General features: G+C 41.6%; 1 protein-coding gene across 2 annotated transcripts in view; it reads left to right on the forward strand.

Moving 5' to 3' along the window:
* The window catches only part of HRH1 (histamine receptor H1), a 41,114-nt gene extending 22,516 nt beyond the window's left edge, over positions 1 to 18,598 (forward strand). The window contains exons 3-4 of one of the 2 annotated variants that reach the window (XM_090282964.1): positions 7,903 to 8,012; positions 16,249 to 18,598. In XM_090282964.1, the coding sequence (XP_090139090.1) occupies positions 16,284 to 17,741 (1,458 nt within the window). In that variant the 5' untranslated portion in view covers positions 7,903 to 8,012; positions 16,249 to 16,283 and the 3' untranslated portion in view covers positions 17,742 to 18,598. The remainder of the gene's footprint in view (positions 1 to 7,902; positions 8,013 to 16,248) is intronic. The other variant, XM_090282963.1, reaches the window with a different exon arrangement.
* Positions 18,599 to 22,207: the final 3,609 nt, after the last annotated feature.

Consider the following 22,207-nt stretch of genomic DNA (forward strand, 5'->3'; position numbering starts at 1 on the left):
GTGACCAAGCAAAAACCCAAGGAAATAATTATTGTGTCATTCTTCGGGTTCCAGAGATCCTAGCTGAGCTGCTTTTGCTTCTCCATTTTTCAGAGTCATACTTGTTTTAAATATAATGTCCAGGTTTTTATCTGTACTCAGCAAACAATAGGAAAAAGCACCATTACTTTCTCTTCCCAGAAGCAGACGTCTCAGTGTTTTTTAAAAGCCTTCCAGGCAGCCTAGGCTGAGAACCGCCAGTATAGGGTGTAAGTTCCATGAGGGCAAGAATTATGTCTATCCTTTACCTGTATAACATCTGTACCTGATACAGATGGATGGTTCATTGGAAGTAAGAGAGTATGAATGGATAGATGGTGGGTGGGTGGGTGGATGGATGGATGGATGATTATCAGAATGGAACCGGCAGCCAGATTGATTCACACTGACCTGTGCCCCTGTACATACAATACATACTCCTGTCCAGAGAGAAGTCTGGCTCCAGGACCAGCAAGAGGGCTTGACCAGTAGGTGGCGCCGAGGAGCCCCAGGTGTGCAGCGTGGGTTGCCGCTGCAGTCAGACACCAAGTCATTCCAGTAAAAGAGAACGAGACCTTAAAGAAACTCCTATTTATCTACGAGCTCTCTTTTGAAAACATCACATCTGCCTTTTCTTTCTCCTGCCAGCTCTTTTATTTTCTTCGATATCACATATATTTTTCTCAAGGAGAAAACAGCCAGGAAAACTTTGGTCTTTGAAAGTGCCTTCCTCAAGGCTTAATGTCCAAATATTTGGAACAAAAAGAAAACGTTATTCATTGTGTCCTGAAATATCATAATACTGTACGTGTGTGCACTAGGCTTGGTGTGTGTTCACTGTGTCCTTGTCTAATGTTAGTGTGGATATTTATATTTCCAGTTTCATGAAATCCTTTTTTAAAGTGTTGATTGACTTCCTTTTCTTTCCTACCATAGTGAAAAGGGGGTAGGGAACTGAAGCTCATTCAAATGTCTTAGAAGGTGGGGGTCACTTGGGCCTTTATATGGAACTTGATTTTCAGTCAATCTTTTATCTTAGTGCAGGGCACCAATGCCTACAAACCCCAGAAGCCCATTTCCACATCTTTAAAATGGGGACAAAAGCAATTCCTTTATTGTGAGGTCTCTGGCACTGTGAGGGTTAAATGGGTCAACAAGGAAAACCTCCCAGCCCGATGCTGATTTGTAGAAAGTCTTTGAAATACTATTCTTCCTTTTATTCACTGCTTTTTAAGGCCAGATAGTAAGAGATAACAGAGTTGGGCTTTATATACTCCTTTTTTGCCATGTAGTGGTAATTATCCTTCAGCTTCCCAACCTACCACACCACCGATGCAGGATGGGAAGAGCAGACAAACAATCAGACAAATTCAACTTCCCAAACACTTAAGGCAAATTATAAAATGAGAGGTCATAGAGGTACAGGAGAAAAGAGTTGACGTAGCTAAGCCATTTCAATAGCACCACTCCTGATGATTAAGTCAGAAGTCATTGTGCCCCCTTTACAAGAAACCATGAGATACATATAATCAAAAACTTAGTACATGCTAAAGTTGTCCTTCTGCTAAGCTATTAGTTTACTTTCATTTAAACAACACTAGAATCTTTTATTTGATCCTATTTCTCTCTTTGTTCTGCCTTTTGGGAAACTCAAATTTGTGGCTCAACTAGAGAGGTTCTTTAGGACCCACCCTTATTTTCATCCATATTTTCCTAGTACTGTTATATTTCCTTAAAAAGACAAGTACATGGCATGTATTTTCTATCTACCACCATTTCCCCAACCCTCCCCCTTCCCCCTCCCAGCTGATAACCCTCTGAATGATCCCCATACCTATGATTCTATTCCTGTTCTGGTTTGCTTAGTTTGTTTTTGTTTCTGTTTTTAGATTCAGTTGATAGTTGAGTTTGTTGTCATTTTAATGTTCATAGTTTTGATCTTCTCTCTCTTAAATAAATCCCTTTAACATTTCATATAATAATGGCTTCATGATGATGAACACCTTTAGCTTTTTACCTTATCTGGGAAGCACTTTATCTGCCCTTCCATTCTAAATGATAGCTTTGCTGGATAGAGTCATCTTGCTTGTAGGTCCTTCCTTTTCATCACATTGAATACTTCTTGCCAGCCCCTTCTTGCCTGCAAAGTTTCTTTTGAGAAATCAGCTGACAGTCTTATAGGAACTCCATTGTAGGCAACTCTCTGCTTTACACTTGTTTCTTCTAAATTTCTCTCTTTGTCTTTAAACTTTAGCATTTTAATGATGCTGTTTCTTGGTGTGGTCCTCTTTGTGTCCATCTTGTTTGCAACTCTGTGCTTCCTGAACTTGTATGTCTATTTTCTTCACCAAATTAGGAAAGTTTTGTTTCATTATTTTTTCAAATAAGTTTTCAATTTCTTGCTCTTCCTCTTCTCCTTCTGGCACCCCTATGATTCAAAAGTTGGTCTGTTTAAAGTTGTGCCAGAGGCTCCTAAGCCTCTCCTTGTTTTTTTACATTCTTGTTTCTTCTTTCTGTTCTGGTTGAATGTTTATTTCTTCTTTTTGTTCCAAATCATTGATTTGAATCCTGGCTTCCTTTTCTTCACTGTTAGTTCCCTGTATATTTTTCTCTTTCACTTTGTGTAACCTTCATTTCTTCTTTTATTTTTTTGTCATACTCTACGAGTTCTCTGAGTATCCTTATCACCAGTATTTTGAATCTGATAGGCTGGCTATCCCCCATTTTGTTTAGTTCTTCTTCTGGGGTTTTGTTTTGTTTTTCTCATTTGGTCCATACTCCTTTGCCTCCTCAATTTGGCAGTCTCCCTGTGTTTGTTTCTGTGTGTTAGGTAGAGCTGCTTTTATTCCCTGCCTTAGTAGCATGGCCTATGTAGCAAAGGCACCCATCTGGATGAATGTGGCTTCTTTAAACCCTTGGTTGTCAGACTTCCATATAGTTCAAATTTCTGATGGTACTGGTTGTTATTTGTTTTTGAGATGTGGTTGTAATTCTTTCTATGGTTGTGTGAGGAGGCAAAGCATGTCTACTTATGCCTCCATCTTGTAAAATTCTCTTTTTCCTTTTTTAATTTTGCAAGTCTTCAGAGGAGGAGAAAGAACCAAAAGGAGAAAATGAGATAACCATTTATTATTCCACAGATACTTAGTATCTGAATGTACCATGCACTATTCTGGTTGTCAAAAGTCCCCAACCTCAAGGAGCTTTCATTCTCCTGCTGCCCCTTATGGCAGCAGAACCCAGGTCTCTCAGCTGATGTCCATATTTTAATTGGGTTATTTGTATTCTTATTACTGAGTTGGAAGAGTTCTTTATATATTCTGGACATCTCAGATATATGTCAGGTATACGATAAATATTTTCAGCCATCCTATAACTTTCTCCTTTTTTAGTGGTATCTTTTGAAACACAAACATTTTAATTTTGATGGAGCCCAATTTAGCAATTTTTTCCCTTTATTTATTATGCTTTTGGTATTGTATTTAAGAAATCTTTGCCTAACTCAAGGTCACAAAGCTTTTCTCCTATGATTTCTTCTAAGATTTTAAGTAGCTCTTACATTTAGGTCTGTTGTCAATTTTGAGTTAATTTTTGTGTATTGTGTGGAGTAAAGGTCTAAAATATCTTTTGTATGTAGATATCAGTTATTCCGGCACACAATGATTGCAATTGTGTCTGCTGTCTCCTTCCATCCTTCTGTCGTTCACTTCAGCATGCCTGGAGATGAGCAATGCCTCACCTTTGTGGTAGCCTCAACCCCTACTTCACCATCACTTTGGTTCACAAGACCAACAGACTGTCTTGACTGCACATAATCCTAATTCTGGTTTTCCAAAAGAGATAATTGGATGAATTGCCCCATTTTGGATCACATGACAACCTCTGGTCCTATCACACATGACAAGGGACCAGAGTTATATGATATAACTATAGCTGCCAGGCCTCACACCTGGGTGGATGATGGTTCTCAGAGAAGGAAGCTTCTTGTGAGCTGAGCAGCTACCCCAAAAGGCATCTACTCAAGAGTCGTTACATCATATTCAGCATTCTGGATCTCTGATAAACTAGCTTGACATTTCTAGCTTGGGACTCATAGGCCATGTCCCCAAAATTTGTTCTTTCTTGACCTGTGTTCAAGTGTTCATGAAAACAAAGGAAACAATAGAATAATAGACATTTTAAAACTAAAAGACTTCATGTGAAAATCTAGCTTTATTATTCATTTTAAAAATCGGCAGATCTGGACTTGTAGCAGTGGGTGGCATGTGAGTGATAACTGTACCCTCAGACAGAGATTATACTCTCCAGGTTGCCCCAGTCCCCACCACTCCCTCTTGATCCACACACAGTTCCCTGTAGTAACTTCTCCTCCCTGATGCTGTAGGCATTTGAATGTGTGCCCCTACCCCCTGAAAAGCCTATTGGAGTCACTGCCTGCCCACAGGGTCATAGACCTCTTGCATCTTATCCAGAGAATAACTCTAACCCAGCACTGCCCTAGATTTTAAGTCCAAATCCTGCAGCACCGGGCTCATAATAGAATTTTGCCATTTGCAGCCAGTGGCATTGAAAAGCCTGGGTGTTTTATGGAAATTATGCTCTGGCCAGACTCAATGAGAATATGCAGTATTTGAGGCACCTCATGCATGATGCCTTTTTCTCAGAATTATAGTAAAGAAATTAATAATCTAACTTACTTGACCAGAATTACCAACCAATGCAAATATGGCAGTTTGGACTGAGAAGTGGTGAATGAGGCAGTTTAGAATGTTACCAAGAATGGATACATGCTCAGTTTTTCTTAAGTATATTTTATTGATTATGCTGTTACAGTCGTTCCAATTTCTTTTCCGTTTGCTCCCCTCTACCCGGTACCCCACTCCCCTCCAGCAATCCCATCCTCCATAGTTCATGTCCATGAGCTGTGCAATTAAGTTCTTTAACTTCACCCTTTGCTATATTATTAATTTCCCCCTGTCTATTTTGTACCTACCAATTATGCTTCTTAGTCCCTGCATCATTTCTGTCCCTTTCCCCTCCCAGCTGATAACCCTCCAAATGATCCCCATACTTATGATTCTGTTCCTGTTCTGGTTGTTTGCTTCATTTCTTTTTGTTTTTATTTTTTAGATTATGTTGTTGATAATTATGAGTTTGTTGTCGTTTTGATCTTCTTTTTCTTAAGTCCCTTTAACATTTCATATAATAATGACTTGGTGATAATGAACTCCTTTAGCTTTTACCTTGTCTGGGAAGCACTTCATCTGCCCTTCCATTCTAAATGATAGCTTTGCTAGATAGAGTAGTCTTGGTTGTAATTCCTTGCTTTTCATCACATCGAATATGTCTTGCCAGTCTCTTCTTGCCTGCAAAGTTTCCTTTGAGAAATCAGCTGATAGTCTTGTAGGCACTCCTTTGTAAGTAACTCTCTGCTTTTTCTTGCTACTTTTAAGATTCTCTCTTTATCTTGAACTTTTGACATTTTAATTACGATGTGTCTTGGTGTGGTCCTCTTTGGGTCCAGCTTGTTTGGGACTCTCTATGCTTCCTGGACTTGTATGTCTATTTCCATTACCAAATTAGGGAAGTTTTCCTTCATTATTTTTTCACGTAAGCTTTCAATTTCTTGCTGTTTCTCTTCTCCTTCTGGCACCCCTATCATTCAGATTTTGGCACGTTTAAAGTTGTCCCAGAGGTTCCTTAGCCTCTCCTCATTTTCTTCAATTCTTGTTTCCTCATTTTGTATTGGTTGACTGTTTATTTCTTCATTATATTCCAATTCATTGATGTGAACCCCAGTTTTCTTCCCTTCACCATTGGTTTTCCTTTGTTTCACTTAGCTTAGCCTTAACTTCTTCCCTTCTGCATTTGCCATACTTAAGCATGTCTGTCAAGTCTGTGAGCATCTTTATCACCAGTGTTTTGAACTCTACATCTGTTAGGTTGGCTATCTCCTCGTCACTTAGTTCTCCCACTGGAACCTTGATCTGTTCCCTCTTTTGGGTCATACTTCTCTGTCTCCTCAACTTGACAGTTCCTGTGTTTGCCTCTGTGTCTTAGGTAGACCTGTCACACCTATCACGTTGTAAGGGGCAGAGCCCTAGGTATTCATCAGTGCTGGGCAATCTGTTTCACCATGTTGTGGCACTGTATGTGGTGGAGGGGTCTGAGAGGGAACAATGCCACTTAGGTACTTCTCCCACTTCCTGTATGGGACTGGCGTCTCTTTTCTGTTGCCCTGGTTGTGGTTCCCAGAGTGGGTAGGTTTGTGGATGTTCTAGGACCATGGGGGCCCTCTAAACAAACAAACTCTGCTGAGACACTGGCAGTTTCTTCCTCCACCCCAACCCCCACTGTTTTTCACAGTTAGAAGCAATGAGGCTTTATTTTCCCTGGTCTGGGAACCATGAGCTGCACGGTCTTGTCTGGTGCTGGGAGTGCTCCCCAGGTGTCCCTCCCTACTTTTTTTAATGTCTGACTGTGCTTTCCACTGGTCTGCCACTGCCATGATTGCTGCCTCTGTCGCCACTGGTGCCACTGGCGCCACATTGCTTTCTCTCCGCCCCTCTTACCTGTCTCAATGAGTATTTCTTTTTTATATCTTTGTTTGTTGGACTTCCATGCAGCTAGATTTTCTGGAACTTCTAGTTGTCTCTAGTTTTGTCTCTGGTTGTATTCCTTCTTTGTTCTTGAGGGAGATGCAGTGTGTCTACCTACACTTTCATCTTGACTGGAAGTCCCCATTCTCATTTTTTACTAAAGAAAATAAAAGGTATGCTAAGAATGTGAAAGGCATTTCCTTTTTAAAGATTTTATTCCAGCAAAATAAACCTATTTTTTGTTGTTTTAAAAAATGAGTGTAGTTAGTTCTTATTTTCCCTATTATAAAAGCAAGATGTTCTCATTGTTGAAATCTTGGGAAATACCAGAAATAATAAACATCAACCACTACCCAAGGGAAACCAGTGTTAACATAATATAACAGGGATTCACCCTTGCTCTAACCCTCTTAATTAATAGAATTGACATCATCCTGTACAAGCAATGTCTGTTGAAAATTTAATCTCATTGTAAGCATTTTCCCATATCATTACTGGTGCTTCATAAATGTGATTATTAATGACTGCATGATATTCTATTCTGTAGCTATCCCATAATATATTTAGTTCTCAAATGTCCCAGTGAACATCTTTCTGCATAAAATTTTATGTTTTGGATTACCATGAAAGAAATTTCTAAAATCAAACTTTCAGGAAAAAAATAAGAAAACTGAAAGGTATCAATATTCATCAGTAGGATAAATATTATCTCAAATTTTTTGTTGGTTTAAACATCCTTATTAAAAAATGTGCCCACACTGTCTGTACTTAGATCCTTCTCCCTCTGTCTTCCTTATCCATTTGTGTCTCATTTCCTCAGAACTTATCCAGGAAACCTCTTGAGTGTATATCAGGTGCCAGCACAGGAGAATGGCAGTGAGTGAAAAGGTGTGGTCCCTGCCATCAAGGATGGGTTATCCCCTTGATGGTCACGGGTATCATACTTCAGAAACAGAAGTAGAGGACACACTTCAAGCCCTAGAGAAGCTCCCTATTCACTTAGGGAGAATCAGCTAAAGAAAGAATGATAAATGATATAAAGAGGAGTGTTAGAAATGCCACGGGTACACAGAAAAAGGAGCAACTAAGTGCTGCAAGACAAAAAAGTGCTCCAGGCATTGGAGACAGCATAGGCAGGGGCATAGAAGTATAAAAGAGCTTCCTTACACCTTGGCCCCAACATGTCTTTCCACATTCATCATTCCGCATTCCAGTCACTTACAAGGATTTTCTCCTAATTCATTGAACTCAGCTATGTACTTATTTTTTAAAATCCTCACCCAAGGATATGTTTATGGATTTGAGAGAGAGGAATGGAGAAACATCGATGTGAGAGAGAAAGATCGATCGGTTGCTCCCATACATGCCCCAATGGGGATTGAACGCGCAACCCAGGTATGTACCCTGACTGGGAATTGAATCCACAGTCCTTTGGTGTACAAGACGACATTCCAACCAGCTGAGCCACCTGGCCAAAGTTCAGCTGTGTACCTTTATTCTTTCTTTTATTCATTCTTAAATTACTCTTCCTTCCTCCTGGTGAACTTCTACTCATCCTTCTCTGATGTCCTTCTTGACATCAACACTACCTTGGGAGAGGCTGTTTCTTCCTCCTCTGTCCTGTCACCTGCTTTGATCTTATCTCAGTCATCACACTTCTCCCAGTTGAATTTTAGATTTTTAATTTAATTTTTGATGTTGTTTATCTTTTGTCTTCCTTTTTATATTAATTGACAAAGTTATTAAAGTCAGGCGTGGTGTGTCAGTTAGGATTCTGTTTAGCTGTGTGAGATGGAAAACTTAAGCTAACCCAGAAGTGGAGAGTCCTGGCTAGTAGGACAGCCCCATTATCATCAGGGACTTCAACTCAACTTTTTCCAAATTATAACTTTACCTTTTTTATTTTATGGCTCTTCCTCATGGTCCCAAGATGGCTGCTTAAGCTCTGTTTATCCTGACAACATTCTAGCCAACTGGAAAAAAGAAGGGCCAAAGAAAAAATCACATCCTCCCTTTTAGGCTGCTTTCAGAAAGTTGCAAATTATGTTTTTATTTCTATTTCTTTGTGACTTACTGATAAGATAATCCCTAGCTACAAAGGAGCCTGGGAAATGTAGTCTCTGTTGCAGGTGGCTATGTATTCAGCTAAAAGCAGATGTCTATTTTTAAGTAGAAGAGAACTGGTATTAGAAAATATTAGCAGTTTCTAACATAGTATGTCAAGGATGATCCCACTGAGCCAGACTGGGCTGGCTGTTGGATCCCTTTGTCACTCAACAAGAAATGGGAGAAAAGGACTTCCACCCAGATGGAAGCCTAGATAGACATGTTGCATCTCCCTCCACAACTAGGAAGGAATACAACTACCTCAAAACTAGAGACAGCCATAAGTTCCAAAAACGGAGCTGCATGGATGTCCAACAAACAAAGATACAAAGAAGAAACACTCATCCAGACAGATAGGAGGGGCAGAGCTGGGGAGTAAAGAATGCAGTGTTGTGGCAGTAGCAGCAGTGATAGAAGCAGGCCGGCAGAAAGTGCAATCACACATTTAAAAGGTAGAGGGACACCTGGGAGGCACTCCTAGAACCAGACCAGGCTATGCAGCTCATGGTTCTAGCCCGAGGGTGGAAATAAAGTCTCATTGCTTTTGACTGTGCAAACCAGTGGGGGTTGGGGTGGAGGAAGAAACTGCTGGTGCTCAGTGGAGTCCGCTTGTTTAAGGGCCTCCGTGGTCCTAGAATGTCCGCAGACCCACCCACTCTGTGAACGACAGCCAGGGCAACAAGCTAGAGGGGTGCCAGTCCCATATGGAAGTGGGAGAAGTGCCTGGAAAATGGGTGAGTGCTGCACAAGCATCATTGTTCCCTTTCAGACGCCTCCCCCACATGCAGCACCACAACCTGATGAAACAAGTCCCCCTGTTCTGACATATACCTAAGGCTCCACCCCTTAAAACATAACAGGTGCGACAGCTCTACCTAAGACACAGAAGCAAACAAACACAGGAGCCTGTCAAGATGATCAGACAGAGAAGCATGGCCCAAAAGAGGGAACAAATTAAGGTTTCGGTGGGAGAACTAAGTGACAAGGAGATAGACAACCTAACAGACATAGAGTTCAAAACACTGGTGATAAAGATGTTGACAGGCTGGATAGATATGCTTAAGTATGGCAAACGCAGAAGGGAAGAAGTGAAGGTTATGGTAAATGAAATGAAGGAAAATCCACACGAAATCAATGGTGAAGGGAAGGAAACCAGGATTCAAATCAATGATTTGGAACATAAGGAAGAAAAAAAGTCAACCAGTACAGAATGAGGAAATAAGAATTGAAAAAAATGAGGAGAAGCTTAGGAACCTCTGGGACAACTTTAAACATGCCAACCCAAATCATAGGGGTGCCAGAAGGAGAAGAGGAAGAGCAAGAAAATTGAAGGCTTATGTGAAAAAATAATGAAAGGAAACTTTTCTAATTTAGCAAAGGAAACAGACATACAAGTACAGGAAGCACAGCGAGTCCCAAACAAGCTGAACCTGAAGAGGACCACACCAAGACACATCATAATTAAAATGCCAAAGGTTCAAGATAAAGAGAGAATCTTAAAAGCAGCAAGAGAAAAGCAGAGAGTTACTTACAAAGGGGTACCTATAAGACTATCAGCTGATTTCTCAAAGGAAACTTTGCAGGCAAGAAGAGACTGGCAAGACATATTCAATGTGATGAAAAGCAAGGAACTACAACCAAGACTACTCTATCCAGCAAGGCTATCATTTGGAATGGAAGGGCAGATAAAGTGCTTCCCAGACAAGGTAAAGCTAAAGGAATTCATCATCACTAAGCCCTTATTATATGAAATGTTAAAGGGGCATACTTAAGAAAAAGAAGATGAAAACTATAAACATTAAAATGAGAACATACTCACAACTATGAACAACCGAATGTAAAAAATAAAAGCAAAATCCAACTAAGCAAACCAGAATAGGAACAGAGTCATAGGTATGGGTATCATTTGGAGGGTTATCAGCTGGGAGGGGGAAGGGGGAGAAATTGGGGAAATGATGCAGGAACTAGGAAGCATAATTGGTTTGTACAAAATTGACAGGGGGAAGTTAAGAATAATATAGGAAAAGGTGAAGCCAAAGTACTTATTGCACGACCCATGGACATGAACTAAGCGAGGTGGAATTGCTGGCAGGAAGAGGGGTACTGGATGGAGGAGAGCAAAGGGAAAAAAATTGGGATTGCTGTAACAACATAATCAATAAAATATACTTAAAAAAAAAGAAATGGAAGAAAACACAACAGCGACTGTTAACTGAGCACTTCCTGGGTGTCATGTGCTATGCTAAGTGCTTACTTTATCCCCATTTTAGAGGTGAGGAAAACTGAGTTGGTGAAGTGAAATATCTTGGCCAGCTAATTGGGGCACAGAGATGATTAGAACAGAGGTTTACCAGTTTATAATGCACCTGGTTTCTTAACTGTTGCCCAGTTCTACCACCCTAATGAGTTCCAAGCCATCTGGGGACCTGCATTGCTACCATGGGAGGGAAAGTGGAGGGGGTGAAGCTGCTGGGAGCATGTCTTCAAAGCCTCTGATCCCTCTTGCCTCCTCTTTCTGGCCATCAGCAGAGATCCTTGCCCATCATGCTCTTTTATCTATAATAAAACCAATGTCTGCAAGTTTTACTTAGGAGATAGTAGAAGTATTTTTGAATCAGATCTAGGCCCGTTCTTCTTGTATACCTCTTATCATGGGGAGCTTATTATCTCTCAAGGCAATTCATTGCATTGTTAGATAACATTTGTTTTTAGAAAGTCTTTCCTTACTTTGGGCTGAAAACTGTGTTCTTTGGCAGTTCAGCATCTGTATTCTTCAGTTAGTTCAGTGGTTCTCAATGAAGGATCATTTTTCCCTCCAGTGGATATCTGGCAATGTTGAAAGATATTTTTGGTTGTCATGACTAGAAGTGGAGGAGAGGTGCTACTGGCATCTAGTGAGCATTGGCCAGGGATGCTGCTAAACATTCAATCAATGCACAGGCTTTCATAACAAAGAATTATTAGTTCAAAATGTCAATAAACTGAAGGTTGAGAAACTGTTGAGTTAGATCAACCCAGGTTCAAGTCTTGGCTTCACCAATTCTTCCTAGCTGTATGATCCCTCTGAGCCTGAACTGACCGTTTTCTCCCCTCTACATTGAGAATCATCAGAAGACCTCCCTGTGGGCTTTCATAACTGATAATATGAAAAGCCCAGGGCTTGGCTTCTTGTTGTCAAAGCTACTTCAGGCAGCATTCCCAGGATGTGAAAGGAATGCTGACTACCTTTGTTTATGTGCTTGACACTTGGCCCTGGTTGGATTAAACTGTTGATTTTAATCACCCTAGTAAAAGTCCCACTGTAGCTAATGGTTTTGGGATGGACCAATTGCCTTGCTTTAACACAGAAGTCTCTGAGAGAAAAAGGGTCCATTTCTGCTTGTCACCAAGTTGAAGTTACCTAGGGGTTAGCAGAGCTTTCCTACCCCACTGTCTCCACTGATCATCAACAGCCCAAGGAAGGAGGCCATAATATTTTTCCTACCTGACAGCTGAGGAAATGAGAGCCCTGGCTGTTTACTCATGCCCCACACAGCCCCTCAAGCGGCAAAGCCTGGGTGAGAGAAGAGGGCTCTCCTTCCATCACCTGCTTTGCTGTGGACACAGTGCTATAGAGAACCCATAGGTTCCCACCTTTCTTCTCAAAATGCCCTGTCCAAAGTGCCTCCTCTGGCTTTCATTCTCTCCCCAGAAGCACATCCTCTTGCCAGCCAGCACCATCTCTGAAGACTTGGCCTTGACCCCACAGAGGGCAGCTGAGAACCTGATGGGGTCTGGACAGCCTGAGGGGAGCACAACCTACAGTGTGGCTGGAGGTGACATGAGGATCCATATCCTCAACTACCTCCCATACTCTGTCAAAATGCCATAACATTAGTTATCTCTCTGAGCAGAACCTGTTCAGGGACTGTGTGAGAGGAAAAGAGACTAGACATGATTTAATGGGCCTGTGACTGGGCCGCCACACAGGCCCTGAGCTCAGGATCCCTAGGTTTGGCTTAATTTTCTGTTGCCTCCATCTTGAAATTCTTAACAATATTTTATTTTTAATTTGCACTGGGCCCTGCAAATTATTCAGCTCTTCTAATGTGGCTGATCCTGCTGTCCTCTTGGCTGCCTGCCGCATGGGGCCTGCTTTATTCAGGCTCAGTGCTGGGGTCATATGTTCCCTCAGGATTCCTCCTCCTTCCCTGACACCCCCGCCCCCTCAGCATTCCCCAGGAAAGGTCAGCTTCCAAGTGCCATTTATATGCAGCATGGGTGCTGCTGTTGCCTTTCTAGGAGTCCTCCTTCAGAATCCTGTGACTTAGGACAAAAGTGGATTTTCTTGCTTCTGAAACAGACCACTGAGCTGAAAGGAAGCTTTCACTAGTAAATATCTGTTGGATGAATAAGTTCTGAGCTGAGATATTTCAGACCATCCTGCCTCTCACTCACTATTTATTCATGTAACAAATATTTATTGATATTTTTCTTTTATACTTATGCAAAATAACATGTTCAAGCTATGAAGGAGAAAACATAATAAAGCGTTGAGCTTACAGTGGTAAATGAGGAAGATACATTTATGCTGTATTAATCTTCTTCAACATTTTATTATGGAAATTATCAGTGAAATAGTAAAGTTGGAAGCAGTATATAGTAAACATCCGTATGCCCACAGCCCAGGTTGTAAATTGACATTTTGCTCTTTTTGCTCAACATACCTGTTTTTTCCATCCATTCTTTTAACAGTCATCCATCCAACATATTTTTTGATTCATTTCAAAATAAGTGCAGACATAGTAGATTCTACCCCAAACTAAACACTTAATATATGACCTAATTTTTAGTTCAGTGATCTCAATTTAATCATAACAGCTTTCTTTTTAATGAAAAAAGGAAAATATATAAATTTTTATGTAAAAACAAATCATTTTCTGTCAAATATAATTATAGAATGCTAGTTTATGCACAATGGAAAAAAAATACTGATTCCCCTCTGTGTGTAATAAGCCAAAGAAAGAAATGAGAGAGAGAGAGAAATTTCCTCAAGGCAATGAGGAAGGAGAGAAATGAGTCACTTCTGTAGGAGGGGAAGGTCAGGGCTGCCTTGGGATGGCCAAACTATGGCAGTGTTTGAGGGAACTGCTCCTTGCTTCCTTCCAATTAAAAGAATAAAAAATAAAATCCCTGAGCTTATACTGCCTTCTCCTTCTTTCCTCCTTCCTGAGATGACCGTGGACAATTCCAAGGGGTTTGTATTAACTGGGTTTTAGATGTAGGAGTGGAGAAAAAGGACAGCCTGAAGCTATAGATTTGGGAGTTGTCCTCACAGAGGTGATGATGGCTGGGGTGGGGGTGGGTGAGTGGATAAGGCCTCTGAGACTGATAGTGTAGAATAACAGGCGCAGAGGGCAGACATGGGACACAAGAGAAGGCAATGCTGTGGAAGAAGTCAGAGGAGGCACACTCAGAGAAGTTGAAAGTTGCTCTGACTGGCCATTTGGAGCTGGAGAAGAACATGAAAAGATACCTAAACCAAGACTCTAAAAAAGGAGACCTGGAAAAGCCTTTAGAGTTCACCCACCTCATCTTTCACATTTGACCAATGAGAAAATGCAGGCTGAGACATCACTCAGAAAATTAGCGGCAGAGTTGCGGCAAAATCAATGCCACCTTTTTCCAACAAAGTACATCAGCGGGTTTCTTCCACAAGGACCAAATGTCCTGGGGTCTTGGTTTTTGTCTTAAAAACATATGAATTTGGCCAGGAATTTATCTGGTTTTGCCTTCATGTAAAAATAGTTTTTTTCTAAATTATTGAGAGATTTATAATCACTGTTAGTGTTTCTCAGTTTTCTTTAAACTCACCAGTTTAAAGAATATAGATATAAAAATATAAAATATAAATATATAAAATATAAATTAAAAAATATAACACCCCCTTCTGGAAATTTCAATAGCTACTTCTACTTGCCACCGCAACTAAGGATTACCAATAGCAGGATACAATCTTTTTTCAGTATAGGCTCACTAGCAAAAAAGGTGTTGTTGCATTATGACTTTGCATAGTTTTATGTGATAAAAAAATTTTCAAATATAAAAGTATTGTATTGGCAGCCGTCCGTCTCGAGAGACAATGGTGTAGCTTCTTAAGAGTCTATCTGCACCGCCAAGAATGGCTGTGCAGTCCGACTCGGGAGTGACACGGTATCTGTCTCCTCCCGTGTTGAATTGACATCTTGCGATGACGCTGGAGTGCCCTCTCCAGTGAAGCTGAAGCTACAGAGCCTGGGCAGGGTGATATGGAGGGTCTGCTGTTGCCCATGCAGCAGACCCCCCCTCTCTTCGCAGCTGAAGGGTCCAAGGGAAAGACGGAGTCAATACAGCTTGGCTTCAGGTGCGCCGCAGGAGTTGCTGGTGTTGACTACAATGTCAAACCACCTTAGGGACTCCGGCTCCGGATTTTCTGTCGGGGTTTACTCCCTTAGCCTTTCCCCTGAAGAGGTATGCCGCAAGGCAGCGGAGGTTTTTTGGAGTCAGAGTTTTCCTTCTCTGATGTGCCCTGACTGGAAGATCGAACCAGCGACACTTAGCTCGCAGGCCGACGCTCAATCCACTGAGCCAAACCAGCCAGGACCAAATATAAAAGTAAATAATAAATAATAAACATGCTTTCTCAAATAACAACCCTCTCTCCATTTGAGAACCATTTGCCGAAGGAGATGGGCTCGTTTTATTTTACTCTTTGTGTACCCTTGTAAACTCCTCCATATCACTTTAGGGGTGCTTTTAGTTGCAAATAAAAACTCCCACAATAGTTACTTAAGCAAAGAAGATATTTAATAATTTCCCATAGTAACCGGTGTGGAGGGAGAAGATTCCAGGTTCTGTTCAGCAACTCAGTAATAACAGGACTCTCTGGTTTAGCATCTCAGTGGTTTTCCTGATGTTTCACTTATGGCCCCAAGAAGACCTCCACAGCCCCAAGCATCACTTCCCCTAAGGAAGAAGGCTGGCAAGTGGAAAACAATGCTTTTTCTTGTTTTGCGAATTTGTTAGAAAGGAAGTGTTTTCCAGAACCCCATTCCAAGAGACTTTCTCATCTACTTCCTTGGCCACAGTTGTGTCTCATGTCCACTCCTAGACCATCCACTGGCAGTGAGGAACTAGAGAGCTATATTCAGCTTAGACTAATCATGATGCAGCCCACCTTCCCAGGACACATGCAACATGGTACTTACACACATTTCCCCTTGTTTGTGCCCAGCTCCCTCACTAGAATGTAAGCACTTGAGGGCAGAGATTTTAGTTTTGTTCACCGCTATATTTCCAACACATGGAACAATGCCAAGAATTCAATAATTAGTCATTAAATGAAGGAAGGAATAAGTGACTATGGAAAAAGGGGATATAGGCTGTAGGTAACCAGCAGTGTCTACTGCCCCTGAGAGCATACAACTCTAATTTGATCAATGTGATGGGACTAAGTGACTACTGATCACCAAGACTCTAACCTTAATCCTTGTGTCTTCCCTTCCAGGTAGTGAGCCATAGCTGGAGGTTGCTCTTGTGCCAATGACCCTTCCAAATTCCTCCAGTGTCTTAGAAGACAAGATGTGTGAAGGAAACAAGACCACCATGGCCAGCCCCCAACTTACATCCCTGGTGGTGGTCCTGAGCATCATCTCCTTGGTCACAGTGGGGCTCAACCTATTGGTCCTGTACGCTGTGCGGAGCGAGCGGAAGTTACACACTGTGGGGAACCTGTACATCGTTAGCCTCTCGGTGGCAGACCTGATTGTGGGTGCTGTTGTCATGCCCATGAACATCCTCTACCTCTTCATGTCTGAGTGGTCCCTGGGCTGGCCACTCTGCCTCTTTTGGCTTTCCATGGACTATGTGGCCAGCACAGCATCCATTTTCAGTGTCTTCATCTTGTGCATTGATCGCTACCGCTCTGTCCAGGAGCCCCTCAGATACCTGAGGTATCGCACCAAGACTCGAGCGTCGGCCACCATCTTGGGGGCCTGGTTTCTCTCCTTCCTCTGGATCATTCCCATTCTGGGCTGGCGTCACTTTGTGCCAAAGACATTGGGGCGCCGGAAGGATAAGTGTGAGACAGACTTCTACGATGTCACCTGGTTCAAGATCATGACTGCCGTCATCAACTTTTACCTACCCACCTTGCTCATGCTCTGGTTCTATGCCAAAATCTACAAGGCTGTACGGCGGCACTGTCAGCACCGGGAACTCATCAACGGATCCCTGCCTTCCTTCTCTGAAATTAAGCTGAAGCCAGAGAACCCCAAGGCCAAGAAATCAGGGAAGGAGTCTCACTGGGAGGTTCTGAAAAGGAAACCAAAAGTTGCTGGTGGTGAACCTGTCTTGAAGCCACCATCCCAAGCCCCAAAGGAGATGAAATCCCCAGGTGTCTGCAGCCAAAAGGAGGATGAAGAAGTGGACAATCTCCACTGCTTCCCACTTAATATTGTGCAAACACAAACTGAGGCAGAGGGAAGTAGCAGGGGCTACATAGCCATCGACCAGAGCCAGAGCCAGCTTGAGATGGATGAGCAGGGCCTAACCATGCATGCGGCCAGTGAGGTGTCAGAGGAGCAGACCCTAGGTGATAGCCAGTCTTTCTCTCCGGCAGACTCAGACATCCCCACAGAGTCAGCATCAAGGAAAGGCAAAAGAAGAAGTGGGTCTAGCACAGGCCTCAGTTTTATCAAGTTCACTTGGAAGAGGCTCCGCTTACATTCGAGACAGTATACACCTGGCTTGCACGTGAACCGAGAACGGAAGGCTGCCAAACAATTGGGTTTTATCATGGCAGCCTTCATCCTTTGCTGGATTCCTTACTCCATCTTCTTCATGGTCATTGCCTTCTGTGAGAGCTGTTGCAATGAACATGTGCACATGTTCACCATCTGGCTGGGCTACATCAATTCCACACTGAACCCCCTCATCTACCCTTTGTGCAATGAGAACTTCAAGAAGACATTCAAGAAAATTCTGCACTTTCGCTCCTAAAGGGGAGCGAAACAAGGGGATGCAACAAAGTGATGCTTAGGATGTCCTAGAAGAAAATGGAGGGTGAAGGCCCTGGGCTTTCTGGAGTCAGAATAATAGTCTTAGGGGCAGGGTCATTTGGAAAGTTCTTATGCATCATAGGAAGAACTGCAGATGATGGTGGTCAGCAGAGAACGTACTCTGAGTACAAAGCAGTCTTTCTGAGAGAATCGAATCTGGATGAGTGCTCCCGCTGCTCAGGAAATGTGGGAGCCTCAAACTCTCATTGTAATTTTAGTATCCAGACTTGAATTAACTGACAATGGAAGAGACACATGGGTAGAGTTCCCCTGGAGAATTAGACGGAACTTGAGCCTTTCTAATGGAGCTATATGACTGTGCAGAGATTTCACATGTGCAGATAGATGCTGTCCCCTTCCAGGGGTCACCTTGAGGCATAACAGCTATTCCACAATGACTGCCACTTCTCAGAACACCTCTCTTCTGAGCCTCTTTTACAGCTTTCTTCAGAACCAGTGTCTGAACCACCCTGGAAATTCTGCCTTATTCTTACACATATCTCAGAGTTGACAGGAAATGAGGCAGTGTGCACACTCATTGTTTTCAACCCCAAATTCCTTTTAGTTATTAAAAGGAAATGATAAAAGCTACCCTCAAAAGAAAGAAAAAATGAATTTTTAATGGTTTCAGATTGAAAATTTTTTAAAAGGGGAAGGGAGAAAAAGCCATATTTCCTGAGTGCTGTGCCAGGTTCATCTCATTTAAGCCCCATGACACCCCACAACAGGAGGGTGGTATAACGAGAGAAGCAAACTGAGGTGCAGCAAGGTGAAATAAGGTGCCCAAGATCACACAGCTAGTTATGTGAGAGAGCTAGAATGAAAACCCTCTGGGGTTCCAGCTCCTTGTACACATTTTCGCCAATAAGCTAAAATTCGTCCAATTAAGCACACACACACGCTCACGCGTGCGCACACACACACACACAATATTCCCGAGAGTGGTAGCAATTCTCAAAAGAATATGCTGTAAGTAGGAACAGCTGACGTAGAATATGTCCGCAGCCATCAAAGGCAAACTTGGAAGGGGTAGAGTGTTATTTATGTGTGAGTTCTGCTGTGTTTGTCCAAAAGTGGTCATGTTCTTTTAGAGTCACATCCCTCAAGTAAAAACTAGCAAAGGCATGGAAACATACAGCTTTACTTCAGTGTTTATGTTGCAGTCTGGTGGTGATTTATATTTTAAAACTTGATGCTAAACTGTAATATATGTAGCAAACGGAGTGTCCATACAAGCTGATGTTTTGTGTCTCGTGTTCCTGTTTGCATGACCTGTTAAAATGAGAGATTTTTTTACCTCCCTAAAATATGATATTTAAAACTATACTGTTTTACTTATTTAATTCCATCATTGTGAGTCTCTTGGATGGAGATGTATTGAAAAGTATTGTCAAATGTTACAAGAGCTGATACAGGGTTTCTCTTTGCTTTTTGATCACATTTGTAAATGTCTTTAGAAAAGGACTTACTTTTTATAATAGCTTCATCTCACTCTGCTTTGCATCCCCAAAGCTCTTCTTGCTCAGAACTATGGGAGCTAACAAGACTTTTATCCTGATTTTAGAAACTGCAGCTGGTCTTTTTCCAAGTCAGAAGCTGTTTCTCAAAAGACCCGTGAAAACGTTCCTCCCTGGCATCCCTCAGGACCAAGGAACATCTAAAAAAGATCACTCTATACAGACAAATGGCCAAGTGCTCATTATTTATGTTGGTGAACAGTTAAGCACCTAGTGAAGAGAAGTGGTTATGAACTCTGACTATGGGTCAAAGAGACCTGGATTTGAGTTTGACAAGAACTATATATATAACTTGTCAGAACATAAAAAACCAGGTCCATGCATTCCTGTACAAGTGTTTACAGTACTTGTAGTGTGGCTGGTACACAGAGGGGACTCATATGTAGTTTTCAAACATGTTAGCATATACTATATGCCAGGCTTTGTATTTTACCACTGTTATCTAATTTAACCTTTATATCAATCTCATGAGGGAAATTTCCATGTTTTCACAAAAAGGCAAACTGAAGCACAGAGAGGTTAAGGACCAGCTGTTAAATTTTATTCTGGAATGTGTTTCCTTTCCACAGTATCAATCTTCTAGTTCTACTAGAAGGACTGAGGAATGCAAAGGAAGACAGAAAAGAAAACGTGGAGAGGGACGGAAAGAGCATAAACCAGGTAGCATAGTGTTAATACACTCAAGAAAAATCTATATTCTAGAACATATTCTCCATTAATGTATTCATAAGTCAAATTTATTCAAAGGAAGAATAAACTATTTTTAGCTTTTAATAAATAGAAAATTTCTTCAAATGCTTCTCTGAAGACACATGAAAACCAGTAAACTACCACAGCACATAAATCTTTAAAAGCTTGTGAAACCATTCCATCCAATAGAAATTGCTATAAACCTTAGAAGTTGGTAGCATTAGCAAAGTGTTCATTCAGAAAATTCATGGGTCTGCACATTGGCTATTTGATGAATTGGTCATTTAGCTACTTGGCTTGCAGAAAAGTGCTGGCCTCTCTTTTGAAGGAGGTAGATTTAATAGTTGCAACAAAGGGTGAAATGATCCTGGGGCTCTCCTGGCTGTGATACACTCTTAAGTGCTGTAAAGAAACAATACTGTTAAGGTCTAACTTGTCAACGTGTCATTCCACAATGTCTTGGGATTTCAAAGCCTACCTTGTATGGCATATGGTTCCTGTTGTGGGGAGCGTGTGTTCTCCTCAACTGAGCTAAAAGATAAGAATGAAAGTAGACTGACCTGAATCACTTGAATAAGTACCAATATCTTGTCCTACTGTGTCTGAGAACATCCTCTGTATTTTTATGTTTCTGGTCTTGCATCTTTCTTGATGCTCCACCATCCTGTTGCCTCCAAGGTCTGTCTCCCCAACCTGGAAAGCAGGGCTGGTCTTCTGCTGTGAGCCTCACTCTAACTCCCTGCTAACAAGGAGGCCACATTTGTGACTTGAGTGACCATCTATTTGGGATGCCCAGACATCATCTGTTAATTTAACAAATACTTCTTGGACACCCCTTGGGCCAGGCATTAGGAAACAGTGGAGAACAAGGCAGACATGATTTCAACCATATGGAGCTACTTTAGGGTGATAGAAACCAGCTTTGTGAATGACTACTGAGGTGTTCTGCAGAATCCAGTAATGTTTTTGGATGACCTTGATTGGGGAAGGTCTTGTGCCACGTCAGTCACAGGAACCTCAACAGAAGAAGTTCTCTCTAGGATACTGCCATTGACCTATGTGACTTATTTCTATACCTACTCTCTGTGAGCATCAGTTCAGAAGTCCAAAGTTCAGGGTAAAGAATCATCTTGTGTTCACCTCAGCTGCAATCAACTGTGAATGGGGGGTGGGGTGGGGATGCAGGCGGCACATGTGGTATAAACTTGGCTGGAGGACCAGCATATAATTCCCAGAGAAGTGGGAAATATTGTGAGGTGGGAAGAAACTCCAAATATGTTAATTATAAGGATCTTGAAGTCCAGCAGGGGGGAAGAAGCTTATAAAAAACAATCTTCAACCTATCCTCATGTATGTTTAATAGAGTGAAGCCGAGAGGTGGTGGTCGTCAGGCATGCCTTCACATAGGAGGTGACATCTCTACTGGTTTTTAAGAAAATCAAATTTATTACATTAAATATATACAATAAAATGCACGCATTTAAAATGTCAATCTCAATCAAGATACATAGAATGTTTCTATCATCCCAGAAAGTTGCTTATGTCCCTTTGCAGACAGTACCTTCCTTGATGCCTCAGGCAACCACTGGTCTCACTTCTATCACTATAGATTAGTTTTTCTGATTCTAGAATTTTACATAAGTGAAATCATATAATATGTTCTCTTTTTCCATCAACATTTTTGTTTAAGATTCACGCATATTTCAACAGGATTTTGAAGATGAAGAAAGGGTTAGACAAGCAGAGGAAATGTGAGGCTATTGCAGATGAAAAGATAAATGAGCAGAATGTGCTTAAAACACCAGAAGTAGTTTAGTGTGACCCAGGCACGTAGTCTGAAAGAGCAGTGGCAGAGGAGGAAACTGATAAGAGTGGAAAGAATTGACAACGTTAAATTTTATTTGACCCCCATGCTCTTAAAAAACAGCAATGGTTAAGAAATCTCTCCCCCACTCAACACACACACTCTTTTGTGCTTCAAAATGGTTCCCTGCAAAGAAACATCAGTTCTCATGATTTAGATAAGACTCATGGACGCTTCCTGTGGCAAGGTCAGAAACAGTCTTGAATTTTTATCTTTGCCTTATATATGATTAGGTGAAATACTTGTCTCTGTTGATCAAACCAAAAAATGCCTATTAATCAACTTTAGTTAAGCTTCCATCATTCCCAAGGCTCCTTAATTTTGACCCTCCCACGG

The sequence above is a fragment of the Furipterus horrens genome, unplaced genomic scaffold (assembly GCF_987537825.1).
Source record: "Furipterus horrens unplaced genomic scaffold, mFurHor1.1.pri manual_scaffold_7, whole genome shotgun sequence".
Lineage (NCBI taxonomy): Eukaryota > Metazoa > Chordata > Mammalia > Chiroptera > Furipteridae > Furipterus > Furipterus horrens.